At 39.5% G+C, this 21,217-nt stretch overlaps 2 protein-coding genes and 1 pseudogene across 9 annotated transcripts in view; 2 read left to right on the top strand and 1 right to left on the bottom strand.

Moving 5' to 3' along the window:
- The window catches only part of KLHL28 (kelch like family member 28), a 32,486-nt gene extending 18,939 nt beyond the window's left edge, over positions 1-13,547 (bottom strand). Inside the window, exon 1 of one of the 2 annotated variants that reach the window (XM_059879066.1) lies at positions 2,407-4,069. The gene's annotated coding sequence lies outside the window, so the exon portion shown is untranslated. Of the gene's footprint in view, positions 1-2,406; positions 4,070-13,489 lie in introns of those variants that run through there. The other variant, NM_001099030.1, reaches the window with a different exon arrangement.
- LOC785934 (small ribosomal subunit protein eS4, X isoform-like) lies at positions 4,362-5,433 on the top strand (annotated as a pseudogene).
- Positions 13,548-13,847: 300 nt separating the features above from the next.
- The window catches only part of TOGARAM1 (TOG array regulator of axonemal microtubules 1), a 78,424-nt gene continuing 71,054 nt past the window's right edge, over positions 13,848-21,217 (top strand). For all 7 annotated transcript variants that reach the window (XM_010817286.4, XM_010817287.4, XM_010817289.4 and 4 more), the window contains exon 1: positions 13,848-16,108. In XM_010817286.4, coding sequence (XP_010815588.2) covers positions 14,063-16,108 — 2,046 coding nt within the window. In that variant the 5' untranslated portion in view covers positions 13,848-14,062. The remainder of the gene's footprint in view (positions 16,109-21,217) is intronic.

A 21,217-nucleotide genomic window follows, 5' to 3' on the forward strand; every position in this document is an offset into this window, starting at 1 on the left:
AAAACTTGTCAAGAGAATGAGAAGACAAGCCCCACACTGGGGGAAAATATCTTTGAAAACCACAACTGATAAAGAACTATTATTCAATTAAACAAAGAACTTTTAAAATTAAACAATAAGAAAATTAACAACCTGATTAAGAAATGGATTAAAGACCTTAACAGACACCTCACCAGAAAAGATACAGATAGTAAGTAAGCAGATGAAATGATGTCACGGGTCATCAGGAAATTGCATATTAAGACAACAATGAAATACTACCTCACACCTATTAGAATGGTTAAAACCCAGAACCCTGAGAACACCCAACGTGAGGGACAATATGGGGCAAAAGGAACTTTCATTCATGGCTAGCGGGAATCCAAAATTGTACAGCAACTCTGGAAGACACTTTGATAGCTTCTTATAAAACTAACCTGTATGGTTTTATAAGTGACTTCCCTGGTGGCTCAGACGATAGAGCGTCTGCCTACAATGCAGGAGACCTGGGTTCAATCCCTGGGTCGGGAAGATCTTCTGGAGAAGGAAATGGCAACCCACTCCGGTATTCTTGCCTGGAAAATCCCACGGATGGAAGAGCCTGGTAGGCTACAGTCCATGGGGTCGCAAAGAGTCAGACATGACTGAGCGACTTTACTTTTCTTTCTTATAAAACTAAACATACTCTTATCATACAATCCTGCATTCCCCTTCCTCAGTATTTACCCAAATGAACTGAAAATTTATGTCCACACAAAAACTTGCACGTGGATGTTTACAGCAACTTTATTTTGAAGTGCCAATACTTGGAAGCAACCAAGGTGTCCTTCAGTAGGTGAATGGGTAACTATTAAACTATGCTACATCAAGACTGCAGAATATTATTCAGTGCTAAAAGAAATGGGCTGTCGAGCTCCTAAAAGACATAGAGAAAATGTCTTATCAGGTAAAAGAAGCCAACCTGACAATGCTATACACTGCAAGAGTCCAATTATATGATATTCTGGAAAAGGTAAAACTATAAAGACAGTAAAAATATCAATGGTTGCTAGGGGTTTTGGGGAGGGAAGATGAATAGGCAAAGCACTCAGGACCTTTAGGGCAGTGAAATTACTCTATATAACACTATAATGGTAGATAGGTATCATTATACACCTGTCCCAACCCACAGAATATACAACACTGAGAATGAACCCTAAGGTGAATTATGGACTTTGGGGGATAATGCGTCAATGTAAGTTCACCTATTAAAACAAACACACCACTACGGTGGGGGACATGGACGATGGGGGAAGGTATGCTCGTGCTGGTGAAGGGTGTAAATGGGAAACCTCTGTACGTTCCTTAATTTTGCTGTGAACCTAAAACTGTACTTAAATCTTTTAAAAAGTAAATCAAGCAGGAAAAATAGGAGATCTAGCTACTTTATAAGTTCATACCTCTCCCAGACTAAATCCTACGATATTTAAAAGAACCTGTGAATGAGACCCCTGAATCATTGCCAGTGCCACAAGACTAAAAACTATTTTAAAAAATAAGACAGTAATTTCTACTAACATCTTGGAAAGGATAATGTTAATTTTAGATAACACTATAAAACAAATTATTAACGAGTTGATTTGTGAATATTGAGAAGATGATGTAGTGATTTCTAACACTAGGATGGACGAACTAACAAGAAGATGTGTCACAGATGAATCTTGGGGTTTCTTTTTATGTATTTGAAAGACTTGCAGATCAGAAAAATACATGATATTTAAAGACATGATTTTGAGAACAAAACCAGAAGTATGATAAGCTAGTTCAGTTAGCTAAACTAGCATGTGGTTGGATAACCACACTACAGTATACTACTTAATGGAATGAGGTCTACCTGGAGGGAGGTTTCTGCTGGTATGGTGTAAGGCCAAGATGAAGATACTGGGGGCAGGCCCTTCAGCTCTGCAGATGATACAAAGCTGCAGAGGACAACAAATACACCAGCCAGTAAAACATGTATCCAAAAAGACCTGACATCTAACAAGAAGAAATTTAAGAGGGATAAACGTTAAGATTCTATAGTGGATTCCAGAACAACTATACAAGTATAGAATAAGAGAGAAAAGACTCACCAGTTGCATGCGAATCTTAGGGAGGTTTAATGTGCATTGATAGAACTATAATACATAGAACTAGAGAGGAGACATTCCCACTTGGCTGGGACAAATGAACAAATACAAACAGGTCAAGGCCAAAGCCTGACTAATCTGACCAGAAAAGATACAGTAAGCCACTTCTGTATTTAGACAGTTTATTACTCACAGACAGTAAAAGACTAAGCTCCCTGGATCCCTGCCCTACACACCAAAAAGGAAAATGCATACAAAGGAGGCTGGATGGCAGCAGCAGTTCTGCATCCCACAGCTCTGCTACGTGAAAGTCTCATACCTCAGCACACTCGCGTGTGTTAGTTGCTTAGTTGTGTCTGACTCTGCAACCCCACGAACTGTACCCGCCAGGTTTCTCCGTCCGTGGAATTCTCCAGGCAAGAATACTGGAGTGGGTTGCCATTTCCTTCTCCAGAGGATCTTCCCAGCCCAGGAACTGAACTCAGGTCTCCTGCACTGCAGGAAGATTCTCTACCGTCTGAGCTAGCAGGGAAGGCCCATCACTCTGGAAAGCTAAAGAGAAACAGCATCATGGCAGACTTCCAGGGGAGACAGAGAGGCACGCAGGAGATGGCCTTGTAGCAGTTCCTTAAGGACCTTCCTCTCTTGTTCCAAGACTCAGATAAGCTTCAGTCCCACAGTCCAAGCTTTTGCCTATGTGTATACATGCAAGGTCAGAATACCATGACGAAGCAGTTTCCCTATACTTACACCCTTTATTGTATTTCTCCTTTTTTCTCTCCAAAATAATAAAAATGATCAAAGTTTTAAAAACCACTCAAGGAAGGATACTGGTAAAGATGACATACATTTTTAAAAGAACACCCATACATATTTCTATCATTGGACTGGATACAAATGACACGATGTCCACTCCCTTTAAGAACTACTGAGAATGAAGTTTAAGAGATTATATTCTTATAACCAAAATGATTTGAACTACGAACTTTAAGAACAGTAAATATAGGGAACTTAAAATGAATTACGTTGAAGATTTGTCATAACACATCAATTTTATTACTTTAAATTTGACTTCTCTCGCTCAAGAAATTTGACTTTAGAGAAATTCACAGAATTTTAAAAAGAGCAAGCTTTAAAACAATGGTTCTCAAAATATGATCCTTACACTAGCAGCATCAGTATCACCTAGGATCTGCTAAAATGCAAATTCTTGAACCCAAGCACACACCTAACCTAAGGATTCAGAAACTACAGAGAGGAAGGAGCAGCAATCTGTGTTTCAAGAATGTATTAGCATTCTTATGCACGTTAATGTTTTAAAATCAGTTAAAATATTTCCAGCACAAGTGTAACTATTTAAAAATTATTACAAATTATAACTGTACCTCCTTCAAAACTATGAATTACAACTGTGACTATACTTGGTTCTTATTTACCCATAAATGGCTAAAAATAGCTCACGGAAGCAAGAATTCCGAATCTTCAAAACCTGACCTTTGCCAGCTTTACACAGTTTCATTTATCTTATCAATAACCTTGTGCACAATGAAAGGTAAGTACCATGGAAAAGAGGAAAGAACAGTGAGTCAAAGTGTGCATTTCAGGGCCAGAGAGATGAATGGGTTCAAGTCAACATTTGACTACTCAGTAGCTGCAGACTTTAGGCAAATTACTTATTCTAAACTTGAACATTCTCATTTGTAAAATCTGTTGTGGATTAAATAGAATGTTTGGTTTGGAGAAACAAATCAGTGGAGAATAGAAAATACAGAAATAGATAATTTAACATGAAAATTTAGCTTATGATAAAGGCAGCATTTCAAAATCAGTGAGGAAAAGTGTGACTTTCAAGTAAACATGTTGAGATAACAGAATAGCCACAAGAAAAAAAGATAAAATTAGATCCCTTCCACATATCTGGGACTTCCCTTGTGGCTCAGAGAGTAAAGCATCTGCCTACAATGTGGGAGACCTGGGTTCGACCCCTGGGTTGGGAAGATCCCCCTAGAGAAGGAAATGGCAACCCACTCCAGTACTCTTGCCTGGAAAATCCCATGGATGGAGGAGCATGGTAGGCTAGTCCATGGGGTCGCAAAGAATCAGACATGACTAAGCCACTTTACTTCCACATATCTACGCCAAGATAAATTCCTAATGGATCAGAGGTATAAATGGAAAAAATGAAAATATACAAGCATTTGTATAAAATGTGTGAATCTCTCTATAACTTGAGATTGAAGAATAGTTTCCTAAGTATGGTACAAGTGAAAAGACAGGTTAGATTAATTACATTAAAAAACTTTGAATAGTTAAAAAATTCATAAGCAAAGAAAAACATGTGAATAAGGTTGAGAAAAATATTTATAATATATATAAAGATGCAACATCAAAAAATAAAACATTCCTAAAATACTCTAGCACTATAAACAGTCTAAAGAAATGAACAGGAGGTTAAAAAATATATGGTTCTTAAGTATATGAAAAATTCTTCAACTTCATTTGTAATCAAATGCATTAAAACTATATGGAGGCCTCTTTTTGTGCCCAGCACAGCGATGGCTAGAGGTCCCAAGAAGCACCTGGAGCCTGTAGCAGCTCCAAAAAACTGGATGCTGGATAAACTGACTGGTGTGTTTGCCCCTCATCCATCTACTGGTCCCCACAAGCTGAGGGAATGTCTCCCCCTAATCATTTCCCTAAGGAACAGACTTAAGTATGCCTTAACAGGAGATGAAGATTTGCAGCAGCGTTTCATTTAGGTCAATGGCAAATTCGCACCAATAACCTACGCTGTTGATTTTATGGATGTCATCAGCATTATTAGACTGGAGAGAATTTTCGTTTGATCTATGACACGAAGGGTCGCTTTGCTCTTCATCATATTACACCTGAGGAGGCCAAGTGTAAGTTGTGCAAAGTGAGAAAGATCTTTGTGGGGACAAAAGGAATCCTTCATCTGGTGACCCATATGCTCGCACCATCCTTGCCTGATCCCCTCATCAAAGTGAAGGACACCATTCAAATTGCCTTGGAGATGGACAAGATTACTGGTTTCATCAAATTTGACACTAGTAACCTGTGCATGGTGACTGGAGGTGCTAACCTGAAAAGAATTGGTGTGATTACCAACCAGAAGAGCCATCCAGGTTCTTTAGATGTAGTTCATGTGAAAAATGCCAATGGCAACAACTTTGCCACTTGGCTCTCAAACATTTTCATTATTGGCAAAGGCAACAAACCATGGATCTCTCCTCCCCGTGGAAAGGGTATTTGCTTTACCATTGCTGTGGAGAGAGACAAAAGACTGGCAGCCAAACAGAGGATGGATAAAATGATCTCCATGTGACGTGACTGGAAAAGTCTTTGTACTTAATTAAAGGCTTTCCTTGTGGCTCAGCTAGTAAAGAATTGGCCTGCAATGCAGGAGACCTGGGTTTGATCCCTGGGTTTGGAAGATCCCCTGGAAAAGGCAAAGGCTATCCACGCCAGTATTCTGGCCTGGAGAATTCCACGGACTGTATAGTCCATGGGGTCACAAAATTAAAGAAAATATCACCAAAAAAAACACCAAAGACAACTATGCTGCTGCTGCTGCTGCTGCTGCTAAGTCGCTTCAGTCGTGTCCGACTCTGTGCAACCCCATAGACGGCAGCCCACCAGGCTCCCCCGTTCCTGGGATTCTCCAGGCAAGAACACTGGAGTGGGTTGCCATTTCCTTCTCCAATGCATGAAAGTGAAAACTGAAAGTGAAGTCGCTCAGTCGTGTCCCACCCTCAGCGACCCCATGGACTGCAGCCTTCCAGGCTCCTCCATCCATGGGATTTTCCAGGCAAGAGTACTGGAGTAGGGTGCCATTGCCTTCTCCAAAAACAACTATATGGAGTTATTAATAACAATGCTTTCCTGACAATATACTTTGGTGAGGCTATGAGAAACAAACACATTCATCCATCCCCGAGGGAACGCTGAATGATAGAGACCTCTGGAAATAGATCTGGAAAACTTAGCAAAATTACACTTGCATTTACTCATTAATCTAACAATTCTACTTCTAAGAAATTATCAAAAAATACACTGGCAAAAATATAAAAAGACAAATGCATAAGGCTAATAATTACAGGTCTATTTGTAAAAGCAAAACAATAATACCTTATGCTTTTTACTTTAGTATTTGAGAGACTAAAAGGCAACAAACCAAGAATTTTAAGCTCTAATGCCCACCAACGAAAGGGTGGGTGAAAGAAACCCCTGGCACATCCACACAATGGAATACTATGCAGCTGTGAACGGGAATCAGGAATCTCTGTATATACTACTCTGCAGGGTCTTCCTGATCCAAGCATGGAAGAGAAATATGTGTACAGTATGCCACTATTTATTTAAGAAAGGGGGGGGGTTTTACAAATATATATACCCACTTATTTTTTTTTTAAGGAAATATAACATGGTATATTTTTAAAAGGTTACCTAACAGAGGAAGGAGAGAACAGAGTGGAGGGGATAGAGATAAAGCTACACATCTTTAAACATATCTCAGTTTTACAGATTTGACTGTGGAATTAAGGTAGTATTTTACGTAATTATAAAGCAAAATTAAACCTTAAAAACAACAATTTGAAAATAAAAGGAAACAAAGGAACTCAATGTTCAGTTAGTAGCCTAACCATATTATACCAAATAACTTTAGTAATTTGATGGGCCATCCCTAGAGAGGTATGCCTTAAAAAATCTTATACCACTTCACATAGTTGGTGAAGATGTTATCTGTGTTCTGAAATGGTTACTGTGCACTGCCATGGTGCATAATTATCTGACATTTCTAACCTTATCACCCCTGGTCATCATTCGTGATCCGGGATTTTTAATCTTTAGTAAAGGAGAAAAGAGATAAAGTCATAAGCCTGAGATATTAGACATAAACCCTGCAGTCTGATTTTTTGTTTAATATTTTATTTATTTGGCTGCTCTGAGTCTTGGTTGTGGCATACCCGATCTTTATTGCATCATGTGGGATCTAGTTCCCTTACCAGGGATTGAACCCAAGCTGCCTGCATTGGGAGCACGGAGTCTTACCACTGGACCACCAGGGAAGTCTCTGTGGTCTGATTTTGAAGTAAAAATAACAGAATAAATACATATATATAAACAATATTATACACACTAACTATATAAATTATGCATATAACAAAACACGTACAAGATACAAATGTATAAAATGTATAATTAAGAAAAAGATAAAATTATATTTTTGAGCTCTGTCAACTGAAAAGGGCTAGAAATTATGACCAACCCAGTAACACAGAGCACTCCTAGCACCAGATGGGGTCCCTAAATATTGTTTCCCTCTAAGGAAATAGAATTCCTTGGACAAACAGCTGATTTCTAGACCTAAGACAGAAAACGTCAAGATAAATTTGGAATCATTACATAGTAGACAGCAATAAAGCTATCAATGATGACTAAGGTCATAAAAAACTTTGGAGCCAACCTGAACAGGCCTTCACTAGTCACAGATGGGACAAACTGATCATCCACTGTCGTAACTGCAATTGATTAAAACATAGCAGACATGCTTAAATCCATGAGTTCATAATGATAATACAATTAATGCTAATTTTAAAAAACTCATCACCACTAGAAGATACTAATGAATCAACTCATTATTTGAAACCAAGCAAATAAAGGGAAAGAATCAAGCATTTATCATACCTTTCCTACATCTCAAATCCTAAAAGATGATGCCGTGAAAGTGCTGCACTCAATATGCCAGCAAATGCGGGAAACTTAGCAGTGGCCACAGGACTGGAAAAGGTCAGTTTTCATTCCAATCACAAAGAAAGGCAATGCCAAAGAATGTTCAAACTACCACACAATTGCACTCACCTCACACGCTAGTAAAGTAATGCTCAAAATTCTCCAAGCTAGGCTTCAACAGTACGTAAACCGAGAACTTCCAGGTGCTCAAGTTGGATTTAGAAAAGGCAGAAGAACCAGAGATCAAATTGCCAACATCTGGTGGATCAAAGAAAAAGCAAGGGAATTCCAAAAGAACATCTACCTCTGCTTCATTGACTACTCTAAAGCCTTTGACTGTGTGGATCACAACAAACTGGAAAATTCTTAAAGAGATAGGAATACCAGACCACCTTACCTGCCTCCTGAGAAATCTGTATGCAGGTCAAGAAGCAACACTTAGAACCAGACATGGAACAATGGACTAGTTCCAAATTGGGAAAGGATTATGACAAGGCTGTAGACCGTCACCCTACTTATTTAACTTCTATGCAGAGTACATCATGTGAAATGCCGGGGTGAATGAAGCACAAGCTGCAATCAAGATTGCCGGGAGAAATATTAATAACCTCAGATATGCAGATGACACCACCCTTATGGCAGAAAGCAAAGAGGAACTGAAGAGCCTCTTGATGAAAGTAAAAGAGTGAAAAAGCTGGCTTAAGACCCAACATTCAAAAAACTAAGATCATAGCATCCAGTCCCAGAACTTAATGGCAAACAGAAGGGGACAGAATGGAAACAGTGACAGACTTTATTTTTTTGGGCTCCAAAATCACTGCAGATGGTGACTGCAGCCATGAAATTAAAAGACACTTGCTCCTTGGAAGAAAAGTTATGACCAACCTAGACAGCGTATTAAAAAGCAGAGACATTACTTTACTAACAAAGGTCCATATAGTCAAAGCTATGGTTTTTCCAGTAGTCAAGTATGGATGCAAGAATTGGATCATAAAGAAAGCTGAGTGCTGAAGAATTGATGTTTTGGAACTGTGGCGTTGGAGAAGACTCTTGGAGTCTCTTGGATTGCAAGGAGATCATACCAGTCCATCCTAAAGGAAACCAGTCCTGAATATTCATTGGAAGGACTGATGCTGAAGCTGAAACGCCAATACTCTGGCCACCTGATGCAAGGAGCTGACTCATTTGAAAAGACCCTGATGCTGGCAAAGACTGAAGGCAGGAGAAGAGGACAGCGGATGAGACGGTTGGATGGCATCCCCGACTTGATGCACATGAGTTTGAGCAAGCTCCAGGAGTTGGTGATGGATAGGGAAGCCTGGCATGCTGCAGTCCAGGGGGCTGTTAAGAGTCAGAAATGACTGAGCAACTGAACTTCCTATATTAACTGTACAAGTCGGTTACCAAGCAGATGAGGGTAAGTTTTTCTTTATACAAGCACCCCAGTTTTTAGCGAAGGAATGATAGAATATCATCATTTCTCAATCTTAACGAAGTAACGGAGGCAGGCATTGGTTATGAAGGGCTGCTAACATCACAAAAACAGAGACCACCAGACAACAGGGCCTTCTGACAGAAGATCATAATACCACCTATAACCCACCACACACACACCAAAATCAAATGAAGTCAATAGACTTGATCCAAGTATTACTTTATAAGAAACAGAGAGAAAAGAAAAGCATTTTAAACCATAACAGAAAGATGCAATCAGCAAATGTTAGATAAAATTAGACTCAGACTTTCCATAGTCTACAGCAACTTCACAATTTTAGATTCTGAAACCAAGCTAATAAAGGTCAAGTTCTGAGTTGTTATACTTAATTGACACCTAAGCTACAAAACAATGGTGCTGAAATCAGTTGGGAGGCAATTATCTGCTATAATAAGAGCAAATAAATGGTGACGAGAAACAAGAATTGTTTAAATTTCTTTTCCACATTTCAGTTCTCACAGAATTCAAGTAATTATGGCATATAATTTTTTAAATTTATTTATTTTTTAATTGAAGGATAATTGCTTTACAGAATTTTGTTGCTTTCTGTCAAACCTCAAGAGGCATATAATTTTAACACTGAACCTATGAAACAAGGTGGCATATTTTCCTTTTATCTGAGATTGACTTTCATTATATCCGGAGAAACAAAAGTAAAATTAGAAGCCTGTTATACAAATCACTCACTGTACATAGATTCCAAAATAATACAGAAGAAAGCAAGTCCCCAAAGCCATTACCACATCCAGTAAAAGCTTGAAGTTATAGAATTAACCCATCTACTGAAAAACTGGTTAGAAAAAACGTGATATTCTGTTAATTTATAAAGATTAGTGCTTAAAATGCAACAGGTTTTTTTATTGTTTAAAAGTACAGTTTTTGACTTGAAATGAACAGTGGATTTGGGACTTAAATCTAAGTAAATGAAATATAACACTGATACACAGTAAGAAAACCTGTTTAATTCTATATGGATAAAAATAAGCTCATAATTTCTTAACCTTATTACAGTTCTGACTCAAGCAAGAAACCAAAAAGCCTCAGAACAGAAACTCAAAGAGGAAAATTAAAATACATACAATCAAATAATACACAGTAATAGATATGAATGATTAATGATGGAAAAACCTAATTTTATCCTAGTTTCAACATTCTCCTCCCCCAAAACTTCTCCAAAGCTCTAAGCATAGCTAAAATGACTAATTTCAGTAATTACTTTCCAATGGAAACACCCACAAAATGTGCCGTAGTACAAATGTAGATGATGTAACCTCAGAAAACTGTTGTGAGGATTAAATGAGTTAATATTAAGTACTAAGCAGAGTGTATGGCACATAGCAAACACTCAATAGATAATAGTATAATTATAATTACTTGTTAATGTCAAGAGCACTTTTCATTTGCATAGCATTTCTTCACAATAACTTCTTAAACTATACAAAATTCTTAACAGTTTACAGAATGCACTTATTTCCAATATCCCTACATGTCTGTAAATTTGAGTAAGAACGAGGAAAAAACTATAGTGGTTAATCCAACCAATATATATTTTATTCTGACTGTGGAAATAAGGAATGTTTTTAGGGCAACTCTGTTTATCTTAACTTCAGTTCAAAAAATTAAGGTATGTATCACACATTCTTATAACCCATTAATTTAACTAAACTTTCTTGAAATTATCTTCAAATTACTATTTTAACTTTTTAAAATCTGAATTTGCTATTTGCAATGTATTCTTAATTACTCCTTTTCAACTTTCAGAGGTGTACTATTAATATACCCAATACTGTATTCCACTACTCTGAAACTTAAGAAAGTAGTAGTAGAAATTTATAATATCTCTATACATAGATAAATACAAAACACAAGTCAATACACAATGTCTAGAATTCCCTTGATCCCTAGAATTAAAGAATAAAATTTTTTAAAAAATTTGTTTCATGATAGAAATAAACAGAATACACATTAAATAGATGAGATTTATTTTCCACAAAATAACCCTCAAAGATGGGCTTCCGTGGTGCCTCAGCTGGTAAAGAAACCGCTTGCAATGGGGAAGACCTGGGACGGATACCTGGGTAGGCAAGATCCCCTGGAGAAAGGAAAGTATACCCACACTCCAGTATTCTAGCCTGGAGAATTCCATGGACTGCATAGTCAGTCCATGGGGTCTCAGAGAGTTGGACCCGACTCGGGGACTTTCACTTTCAAACCTAAAAGATAATTAGTAAGATATGGGATGCTGATAAGGTCCCATTTCCTAAATATCCATCATAGAGAATAATGCATCTTCCAAGTCTTCATCAAGGAAATTAAAGGTAATAGATATAAAATTGCAATATCTACTGCAATCTATAACATAGTGCTCTACAGGGCCCTAAGAAAAGGGGTTAAAATGAAAACTCATCTTGCTTTGTTTCAAGGAAAAGGATATAAGTAGTTGATTTAAGCATTCAAATCCCTTGAAAAGTATTTTTTATAGACAGAATAGGTAATTCTTAAACTTCTACCATAATTTTAATGATGCTGTATAATTCAGGACTTTCTAAGTTCATTTTCTTTGTTCCATCATTACCACACAACTTCCCAAGTTCTTGGATACAGGAAAGAATGCACTGGATTTTCAACCTGAAAATTCTGATCACTGAAAAGGGTTATCTTCTATTTCAACATAAACTGGCATTCTAATGTTACATTCTGATGTGTATATCATTCTTTTAGTTTAGTCTGAATTGAGTTCCTGATACCTTAGCATACATGAGTAGAAGTATGAATTTGAACTTCTTTCTCTGGAAATATGAGAAACTGACATTCTTTCTCATTGACAACTGTCAAAATCATGTCTCGGTTTTCACTTTTCTGCCCTTATCCTACCCACAAAATTAAAAAAAAAAAAAAGTTTTTCGTCTACTGAAATATAGTCAAACCAAATTAAGGGAGATTCATTTAAACACTAAAATGATTGATTAAAATTAACTAACATCCTAGAATTTAAACCAAAGCAAAAGGATGCATGTTTACACAGGCTTCGTTTTCATTTATTCTACTTCCAAAAGAAAAGGAAAAAAGAAACCTATAATAATCAAATTGTACTTTAAGACAATATCCAGAAATGATTTTTGAGCTTGTCTTACTTATCCAGCAAATATTTTTATAAAATTGGTTTGTCATAGTAAGACTTAAAAAAGGATTCAGGAGACATTCTGTGCGGTACAGAACTGGGTAGGAACACTGGTATTTTAAGTGCATAAACTGGAGACTTGATAACAGAATTTTCTCACTGGGTCATTCAAAAACAATTGTATTATTCCTTCCCCAAAATATTCTCTTCCGCACTTGAAAGAACTCTGCCTCACACTAAGCACTCCAGCTCTTCAATTGTTTCCGCCTACGTTTAATTACAAGGAAGAAAGACTGCTCACCAAATTCACAGTTCGCCTAAAACAAAGAAATGTCAATCATCGGCTCTAAAACTATAGGGCGGAATTCTCTGAGGACAGTGAGGCAAAGAACTTCAACCGCAACTGAAATTGTCTTTGCAATCTCGGTTTCCAGGAGACTGAAAGGCTGCAGAGCTGCGCGAAGATCCTGCAGGCAGGCTGGGGTGGCAGAGGGAGCTAGCGGGGAAAAGGGGTGAGTCCCACAGAGGAACTGCATTAGACTTTGAGAACCTATAAGGGACAGAAGGTTAGCTACAAGGAAAAACAGATTTATCTGCAGATCAAGCACGTTTTCAAAGAGAACTTAAAGTGATGAGGATAAGGGAAAACGACAGAAAACCACCAACCCTTCACAACCCGAGGGTAAGAGAAGTAGGAAAAGGGGACTGAGGCGGGGGCGGGGAGTAGGTAGGAGAGGACGGGGAGAGTAAGGTCCAAAAACACCGGGATTTGAAAAAAAGTACGCGAGCTCTGAGCTTGGCCTTAGTCCGGATCTCTCGTACCGGTATGCGGACCGCAGGAGGAAAGGATCGCCCTTACTCAGGGCTGTAGACAACAACGCGTTTACTGCGATAACGAGCCCTGCACAAGAAGATGTCGCCTCTGTCCCTGCTTGCTCCCGTTCATTTCTTTACATCTTACTCTAACACCAGCGGCACTCCAGCAGAACTCTGTCAAAGCCTGCGCTGCAAAAGGACAGCAAAGGAAAATACCTGAGTCCCAGGAATCACGCCCGCAGCGACAGGAGGAGGAGGAGCCGTGGACAACTCGAGACCGGGCAAGATCCTTACTTGTCTCTAGTCAAACCCTAATTCTTACGGGTGGGGCGGGGAATTTCCGCCCTGAGCAAGGAGAGCGTCACTTCCGCTTAATGCTTTATCTGTTCCTCGCCTTCTCCATTCCAGATACGTTCCTTACGTTCGCAACGTTCTCACTTCCTTTTCCCGAGCCCTTCCGCCTAGCCCGAATTTCTGACGTGGACTACATGACCCTGCATGCATCACGGCAGGTTGATTTCCGGGTCAAGAGGTCCGCGCTGGGTACATCACCATGGAAGCGATCGGTTTGGTCACGTGGTGCCCCTGGTTACGCCCGGTGGCAGCTGTGGGGTCTGGGGCTCAGTCGGGGGCCATTTTGCCGAAGGCAGCCTCCGGGAGTCAGGGGCTCAAGTTGTTCCCTTTTTCTCTTCTGCAGGTCGAGGCTTGGAGAGGAACAGGAAGGCTGGGCTCCATCGAGCCCTTCGGAGACGATGGTTTGCTCTAGTCTCCGCCACTTGACTACCCTCCATGGCGGCTGCGCCCTCAGCCCTGCTCCCGCTGCCGCCCCTTCCATCCCTCTGTGCCTATCGCCTCCAGAGCCGCAGTCGTCCTTCCGCCCCAGAGACTGATGATAGTCGAGGTGGGGGCGCCATGAGAGGCGAGAAAAACTATTGCTGCCGTGGAGCTGCCGGAGATCACGGTTCCTGCCCCCCGACACCTTCGCCTCTGGCCTCGACCCTCTTGATGCCCGCGGAGGCAATCTCAAGTAGTTGGTCTGGGCCTGGAGGTGGTTTGTCGGGGGGAGATGAAGAGGAGACTCGGCTCCTTCAACAACTGCGGACCGCGCCCGATCCTTCCGAGGCCTTCCAGGCTTTACAGGCTGCTTTGCCGCGGCGGGGCGGTCGACTTGGCTTCCCCCGACGAAAGGAAGCGCTTTATCGGGCTCTGGGCCGAGTGCTTGTGGAAGGAGGTAGTGATGAGAAACGACTCTGCTTGCAGTTCCTCTCGGACGTTCTCCGGGGTCAGGGGGAGTTAGGCCAGCTGGAAGAGGCCTTTAGCTTAGCTCTTCTGCCTCAGCTTGTCGTCTCGCTACGAGAAGAGAATCCAGCCCTGCGGAAGGATGCGCTGCAGATCCTACACATCTGTTTGAAGCGTAGCTCTGGACAGGTGCTGAGGACGCTTATACAACAAGGACTGGAAAGTACCGATGCCCGGCTTAGAGCTTCCACAGCACTACTGTTCCCTATCTTGCTTACCCCTGAGGATTTGTTGCTCGACCTAGATCTTACCGAAGTGATAATATCCTTAGCCCGAAAGCTTGGCGGTCAGGAGATAGAAGAAGAATCTGAGACAGCTTTCTCTGCACTTCAACAAATAGGGGAGCGTCTTGGCCAAGAGCGATTTCAGTCCTATATCTCTCGCCTGCCTTCTGCCTTGAGGAGACACTACAATCGCCGCCTGGAGTCCCAGTTTGGAAGTCAGGTTCCTTATTATTTGGAACTTGAAGCATCTGGATTTCCTGAAGATCCCCTTCCCTGTGCAGGGAGTCTTTCCAACAGCAATCTTAAATTTGGGATTATTCCTCAGGAGCTGCATTCAAGGTTGTTAGATCAGGAAGACTATAAGAACCGGACTCAGGCTGTTGAGGAACTGAAACAGGTGATGGGTCGCTTTAACCCAAGTTCCACCTCTCATCCTAGCCTTGTGAGTTTCATTAGTTTGCTGTATAATTTGTTAGACGATTCTAACTTCAAAGTGGTCCATGGCACACTTCAAGTCCTGCATTTACTGGTTATTCGCCTTGGAGAGCAGGTACAACAGTTCTTGGGACCTGTTATAGCAGCTTCTGTCAAAGTGCTGGCAGACAACAAGTTGGTGATCAAACAAGAGTACATGAAAATCTTCCTCAAGCTAATGAAGGAAGTAGGTCCTCAACAGGTGCTTTGCTTGCTCCTGGAACATCTCAAACATAAGCATTCCAGAGTGAGAGAGGAGGTGGTGAACATTTGCATCTGCTCCCTCCTGACTTATCCCAGTGAGGATTTTGACTTATCCAAACTGTCTTTTGATCTTGCCCCAGCTCTTGTAGATAGCAAACGCAGGGTACGCCAGGCAGCTCTTGAAGCCTTTGCTGTGTTGGCATCGTCAATGGGCTCAGGTAAAACCAGCATCCTTTTCAAAGCTGTGGATACTGTGGAGCTGCAGGATAATGGAGATGGAGTGATGAATGCTGTGCAGGCCAGATTGGCTAGGAAAACCCTCCCAAAGTTAACAGAACAGGGATTTGTGGAATATGCGGTACTCATTCCATCATCTGCCCAGGGTAGATCGAGCCATTTGGCACATGGAGCAGATGCAGACTGGCTTTTGGCTGGTAACAGAACTCAGAGTGCACACTGTCACTGTGGTGACCACACAAGGGATAGCATGCAAACTTATGGATCTTATAGTCCAACTATCTGTACTCGAAGGGTACTAAGTGCAGGAAAAGGAAAAAATAAATTACCATGGGAAAATGAGCAGCCTGGAGTCACGGGCGAAAACCATACTTCCAGTTCCAAGGACATAGAACAGGTATGCATCTTCTCTAATTTCCGTGAGTTGAAACTATGAAATAATTTAAAATAGAAGTATGCCTGTAATGACTGAGGAATGAGGCTCTTTGAGGGTTGTTATGCTTTGTTTTTAAATCAGTTTGCTGATGTATCAATTATAATGGGACAGAACACACAGGAACCTTCAGTAGGTTTTCTGCTTGATGGATTTGATTAAATTTGAGGCACAATTTGGTATAGAAAATACCTGGATTTCGGTTTTGACCTGTCACTTTGGCATATCTGTTACTCATTCGAACAACAAACACTGAATACCTAGTAGGTACCAGAAAAAAAAACAAAACACATTCTAGGAATGAAGATCAAATGGGTTTTGCAGAGTTTAGTTAAGGAAAAGTCAGACCTGTAAATGGGCAGCTACAAATTGGTTAAGTGCTAAAATAGAAATTTTGAGTCCTATGGAAATGCTGAAAGTAGAAAAAATAATTACACTGGCAGGGGAAAAACCTTCCAAGAAGACCAGACATCTGAACTAAGGGTTTTTTTTCCACCCCAAAGTCTTTATTTTGAAAATTCCAAATCTATAGTTTACTTAAAAGAATAGTACAGTGACTACTGGGGCTTCCCAGGTGGCTCAGTGGTAAAGACTCTGCCTGCCATTGCGGGAGACGTGGGTTCTATCCCTGGGTCGGGAGGATGCCCTGGAGGAGGAAACGGTAACCCACTCCAGTGTTCTTGCATGGAAAATCCATGGGCAGAGGAGCCTAAAGGTCTCCATGGGGTTGCAAAGAGTTGGAGACGACTGAGCACACATGTGTGCATACACATAGTGAATATTCATATACTTCATCTGGATTCACCAGTTGTCATGTTGCCATATGTGCTTCGTATTTGCTGAACCATGTGAAAATAAGTGCAAGTATCTTGACATTTCATCCTAAACATTTCTGTATATGACTCCTAAGAATGACATTCCCATTTATAACCATCATACCATTATCACACCCCGGAATACCAGTAGTAATAGCCTCTATTTATATTTCTCCAATTGTCCCCAAAATGTGTTTTATACTATTTTGTCTTCCAGGATCCAGTCAGTCAAGATTCACATGGTTAATATGTCTTTTACATAGAATTACAAGCCCATCTGTGTGTTTGTTCATGACATTGACTTATTTTTGAAGAATCTTAATCTATCTTACTGTTTCTTTATGTTACATTCAAGATAAACAATTTTAGCAAAAATACAACCTTGTGAACGTCATATTACATCACTTGGTTAAGGTGTGATAACCACTCCGTTGCAAAGGTTTATTTTCCTCTTTATAATTAGCATATGATCTGTAAGATACTCTGTGACACTAGGAATACCTCAACAACCTTCCATCCCTGTTCTTAACATCCACTAATGATCCATACCTAATGATCCACTAATGATCATTTATTACATTGGGGACTACAAAAAAGGGTAACTTTTTTGAAAAGTCTAACATTCCTTCTGTATTTGTTACCTGGCATTCTGTTTTATTCTACGTGTAATAATTAAATGCATGAGTATTCCTTTTGACACTAAAGTTGTCTCAAATTTGATTTGACCGGTGGCTGGCTCCTGTGTCCTGTAACATGACTCTTTAAGTCTTTGAACACTTCCTTAACTTAAACATGGTATGATGCCCAGGGTTACTTTGTATTTTTCTTGCTCCAGACCTGGAGCCAATGTTTTTTCCAAGAGCCCAGGAAATGCTTTTTAAATTAGAAAGTGGAATTTTAAAACCAAAGTCAGAGTATAGACATGCTCAGTGGTGTTGCTTATCATTGTGGATTGACTCTTTCAGTGGATAGAACCTAGGAATACCTTTTTTTTTTTTTTTTTTTAACAAATTCATATTGATACCTCCAATCAAATCCAGCACTACAAGACTTTCTCATATTCCTTTAGTCCATGTTTATATCTCCTTTCTCTCACAATTTAACCCTGGTTCCTAATATCATTTCAGTTCAGTCGCTCAGTCGTGTCCAACTCTGCGACCCCATGCACTGCAGCATGCCAGGCCTCCCTGTCCCATTGAGTCTATGATGCCATCCAACCATCTCCTCCTCTGTCGTCCCCTTCTCCTTCCACCTTCAATCTTTCCCAGCATCAGGGTCTTTTCCAATGAGTCAGTTCGTCACATCAGGTGGCCAAAGTATTGGAGTTACAGCTTCTGGTCTCTAATATCAGTTACATTTATTGATATTCATACACAAAACATAATTACTACACCAGTATCAACAACAGCTGACTACCTACTAAAGCTCAATATTTCTTTGCACTTGTTTGTTTCTATGCTTAGAATTATCCAACACTCATATGGTCAAACTTTTCTTAATTTGTTTGTAGGTGGTTCAAATGACATGATAAAAGATGAATAGTAATTTGCTTAGTGTGGATGTGTCCTGATGAATTTCAGACTGAAGAAATAATGTTCAGAGATACTAAATTATAAAAGGATTTCCCAAATTAATAAGAAATGGTGTATTTCTGCACAGCTGAACCCGTTTGGTGGAAAGTAGCAGAAGATGAAACTAGAAATGTAGGCAAGGGCCAGGTACGGAGATCATTTTTGTAAATGAGTTCATGCCTTTTGCAGTATGGATGGAGGTGAACAGTGTTCCCGCTTGTTCTTTTTAATTCTAAAGTTATTTTTAAAGTAATTTTCCTGTTTACACAATTTAATCATATGGTTTTTCTCATGTATTTTAAAACCACCTGGGAGTGAATGATTTTCTGTAAGCATTGATTTTTAACACTGCTTGTTATTTGTCAAGTCTAAAATGTTAGTGTAGCAAGTTCTGTGGCAGTCCAGTGGTTAGAACTCGGCACTTCCACTGCCCTGGCCCAGGTTCAGTTCCCTGGTCAGGGAACTAAGATCCCACAAGCCATGCAGCCCAGCCTAAAAAAAAAGAAATGTTAGTGTATTAAGATTCTGGTGCTGGCCAAAGTGCCAAGAATCTGAAAATAGTACATTTCTGAAATTCTAGTGTAGACATATATTGCTTTTGAAAGAAGTGATAGTCAAATTAAAAATTATCCCAGAAATTAAGCTCTACAGTTGTCCCTCAGTATCTTAGGGAGGTTGGTGTCTGGACCCTGGAGCATACCAAATCTGTAGATGTTAAAGTCCCTTATATGAAATGGCATGTTTATTGGTGCCTAGAACCTCCTCCTGTATACCTTAAGTCATTTTAAGATTACTTATAATATTTCATACAATGTCAATGCTATGTAAATAGCTGCATAAGTACAGTGTAAATGCTATGTATAGCCAAAGAATGGAAAATTGAAGTTTTGCGTTTGGGAACTTTCTAGAATTTTTTTTTTTTATATTTTCAATCCACAGTTGAATCTGTGGTTGCAGAACCCATCGATTTGGAAGATTGACTGTACTTTCTTGCTCAGAAATTGTCTGTAGAAGAATTATTGATACATTGGAAATTATCATAATGAATGACAGGGATTAAATACCTAAATATTTTTATGTGTGCAGTTTTTAAAAGTACATGTATATTTTTAAAATAATAGCGCAGTACTATATTTTAGAGCAGGTTTAGGTTCACAACAAGACTGAAAGTACAGAGTTTCCTTAAAACCCCTTTGCACACCCACACATGAAACCTCCTTCACTAACACCGTCTCTCCTAAAGCGGTGCATTTGTTACAACTGATGAACGTGCATTGACATTAGGATTTGCTTTTGGTATTGTACATTCTATGGGTTTGGACAAATATATCCATGACCCATATCCATCACTGTAGTATCGCACAAAATAATTTCACTGCCCTAAAATTCTCTGTGCTCCTATTCATCCCTCCCTTCCTAACTCCTCTCAAACACTGGTCTTTTACTGTCTGCATAGTTTTGCCTTTTCCAGAATGATGTGACCCTTCTTCTAATTTGTACTGACTCTTGCCCAGGCTTAATTTTAACATTTGCAGTCTATTGTTAAAATGTTATTTCTGTCTTGTCCACATAGAGCAAGTTAATGACATAAGATGCGTCTATAAAAACTCAGAAATGTTTCAGTTACATAGTCCTGTAGCTCATTTTGAAGATAGATTAGTTTGCTTAGAGGGATTATTATGTATAACAGTGGTAGGAAAAAAGAAAGGTTAAAACAGCAGGCCCTTGCAGACTGGAGACCCTTGAATGCCAGATTAAAGAGTTTAGTCTATTATTTTGACAGTGGTTTGAGACTACAGGGGTTGTTTGGTTTTGGTTTTTTCCTTCTCTTTTTTTAAGCAGTATTTTAGGAAAGCTAATCACAACAGCAGCAATGTCTAAGTTGTGTGGGATTTTCTTTTTTTTTTTTGAGAAGGTGGAGACTGGAGACTGGGAAGATCAGTTAGTACATTTATTGGACTACTTTACGTGTGCGTTGTTGAGTTTCATTAGAATTAGCAGGGTATCAGGTAAGAGGCATTTCAAAGGATTTAGTGGCCAAAGTGTTGGAGGAAAGGAAGATAAAGAGAAAGAGGGATAACTCAGATTTGATTGAAGTGACAAAAATGCATAATAAATCCATGAATAAGAAAGACCCAACAAGGGAAAATGAGTTTTAGATAGTGGAAGAACACTTGGTTGAATTTGTTGAAGACCACTATTCAAGAGACAAAGAAAGAACTAGGGTGTAGACTTGAAAGTCACATATTGAGAAGTAATTTGTTGAAACTGTGAGATTTGAGGAGCTCTCAGAACAAGAGCATAGTGCTTAAGTCTCAGTCTCAGCATGCAGCCCCGTTTAGGGAATAGCAGTAGGAGACAGAACCAAACAAGGAAAAGAGAAAGAGTGCCTAAGACTTGCAAGAGAACAAGAAAGAACAAAGGTTTTAGAAGTGAAGTAAAGAGAGTTTCAGGAAGCACATCATCACTGTTAAAAGCAGGAGAGATTTTTGAGGAGAATGAAATCAGAAAAAGCATGATTTATTCTTGTATATCAGCTAGCTACTTGTAAAATAATTTTTGAAGATACTTTTCTCATAATTTTATCTTTCTTAATTTCCTCCTAATAATTCATCTGATTATTAAAAGTTGTATGTGCTTGTTATAGAAAATTTGGAAAATTCAGAAAGGCACAAAGAAGAAGTTTA

The sequence above is a fragment of the Bos taurus genome, chromosome 21 (genome assembly GCF_002263795.3).
Source record: "Bos taurus isolate L1 Dominette 01449 registration number 42190680 breed Hereford chromosome 21, ARS-UCD2.0, whole genome shotgun sequence".
NCBI classification, from domain to species: Eukaryota; Metazoa; Chordata; class Mammalia; order Artiodactyla; family Bovidae; genus Bos; species Bos taurus.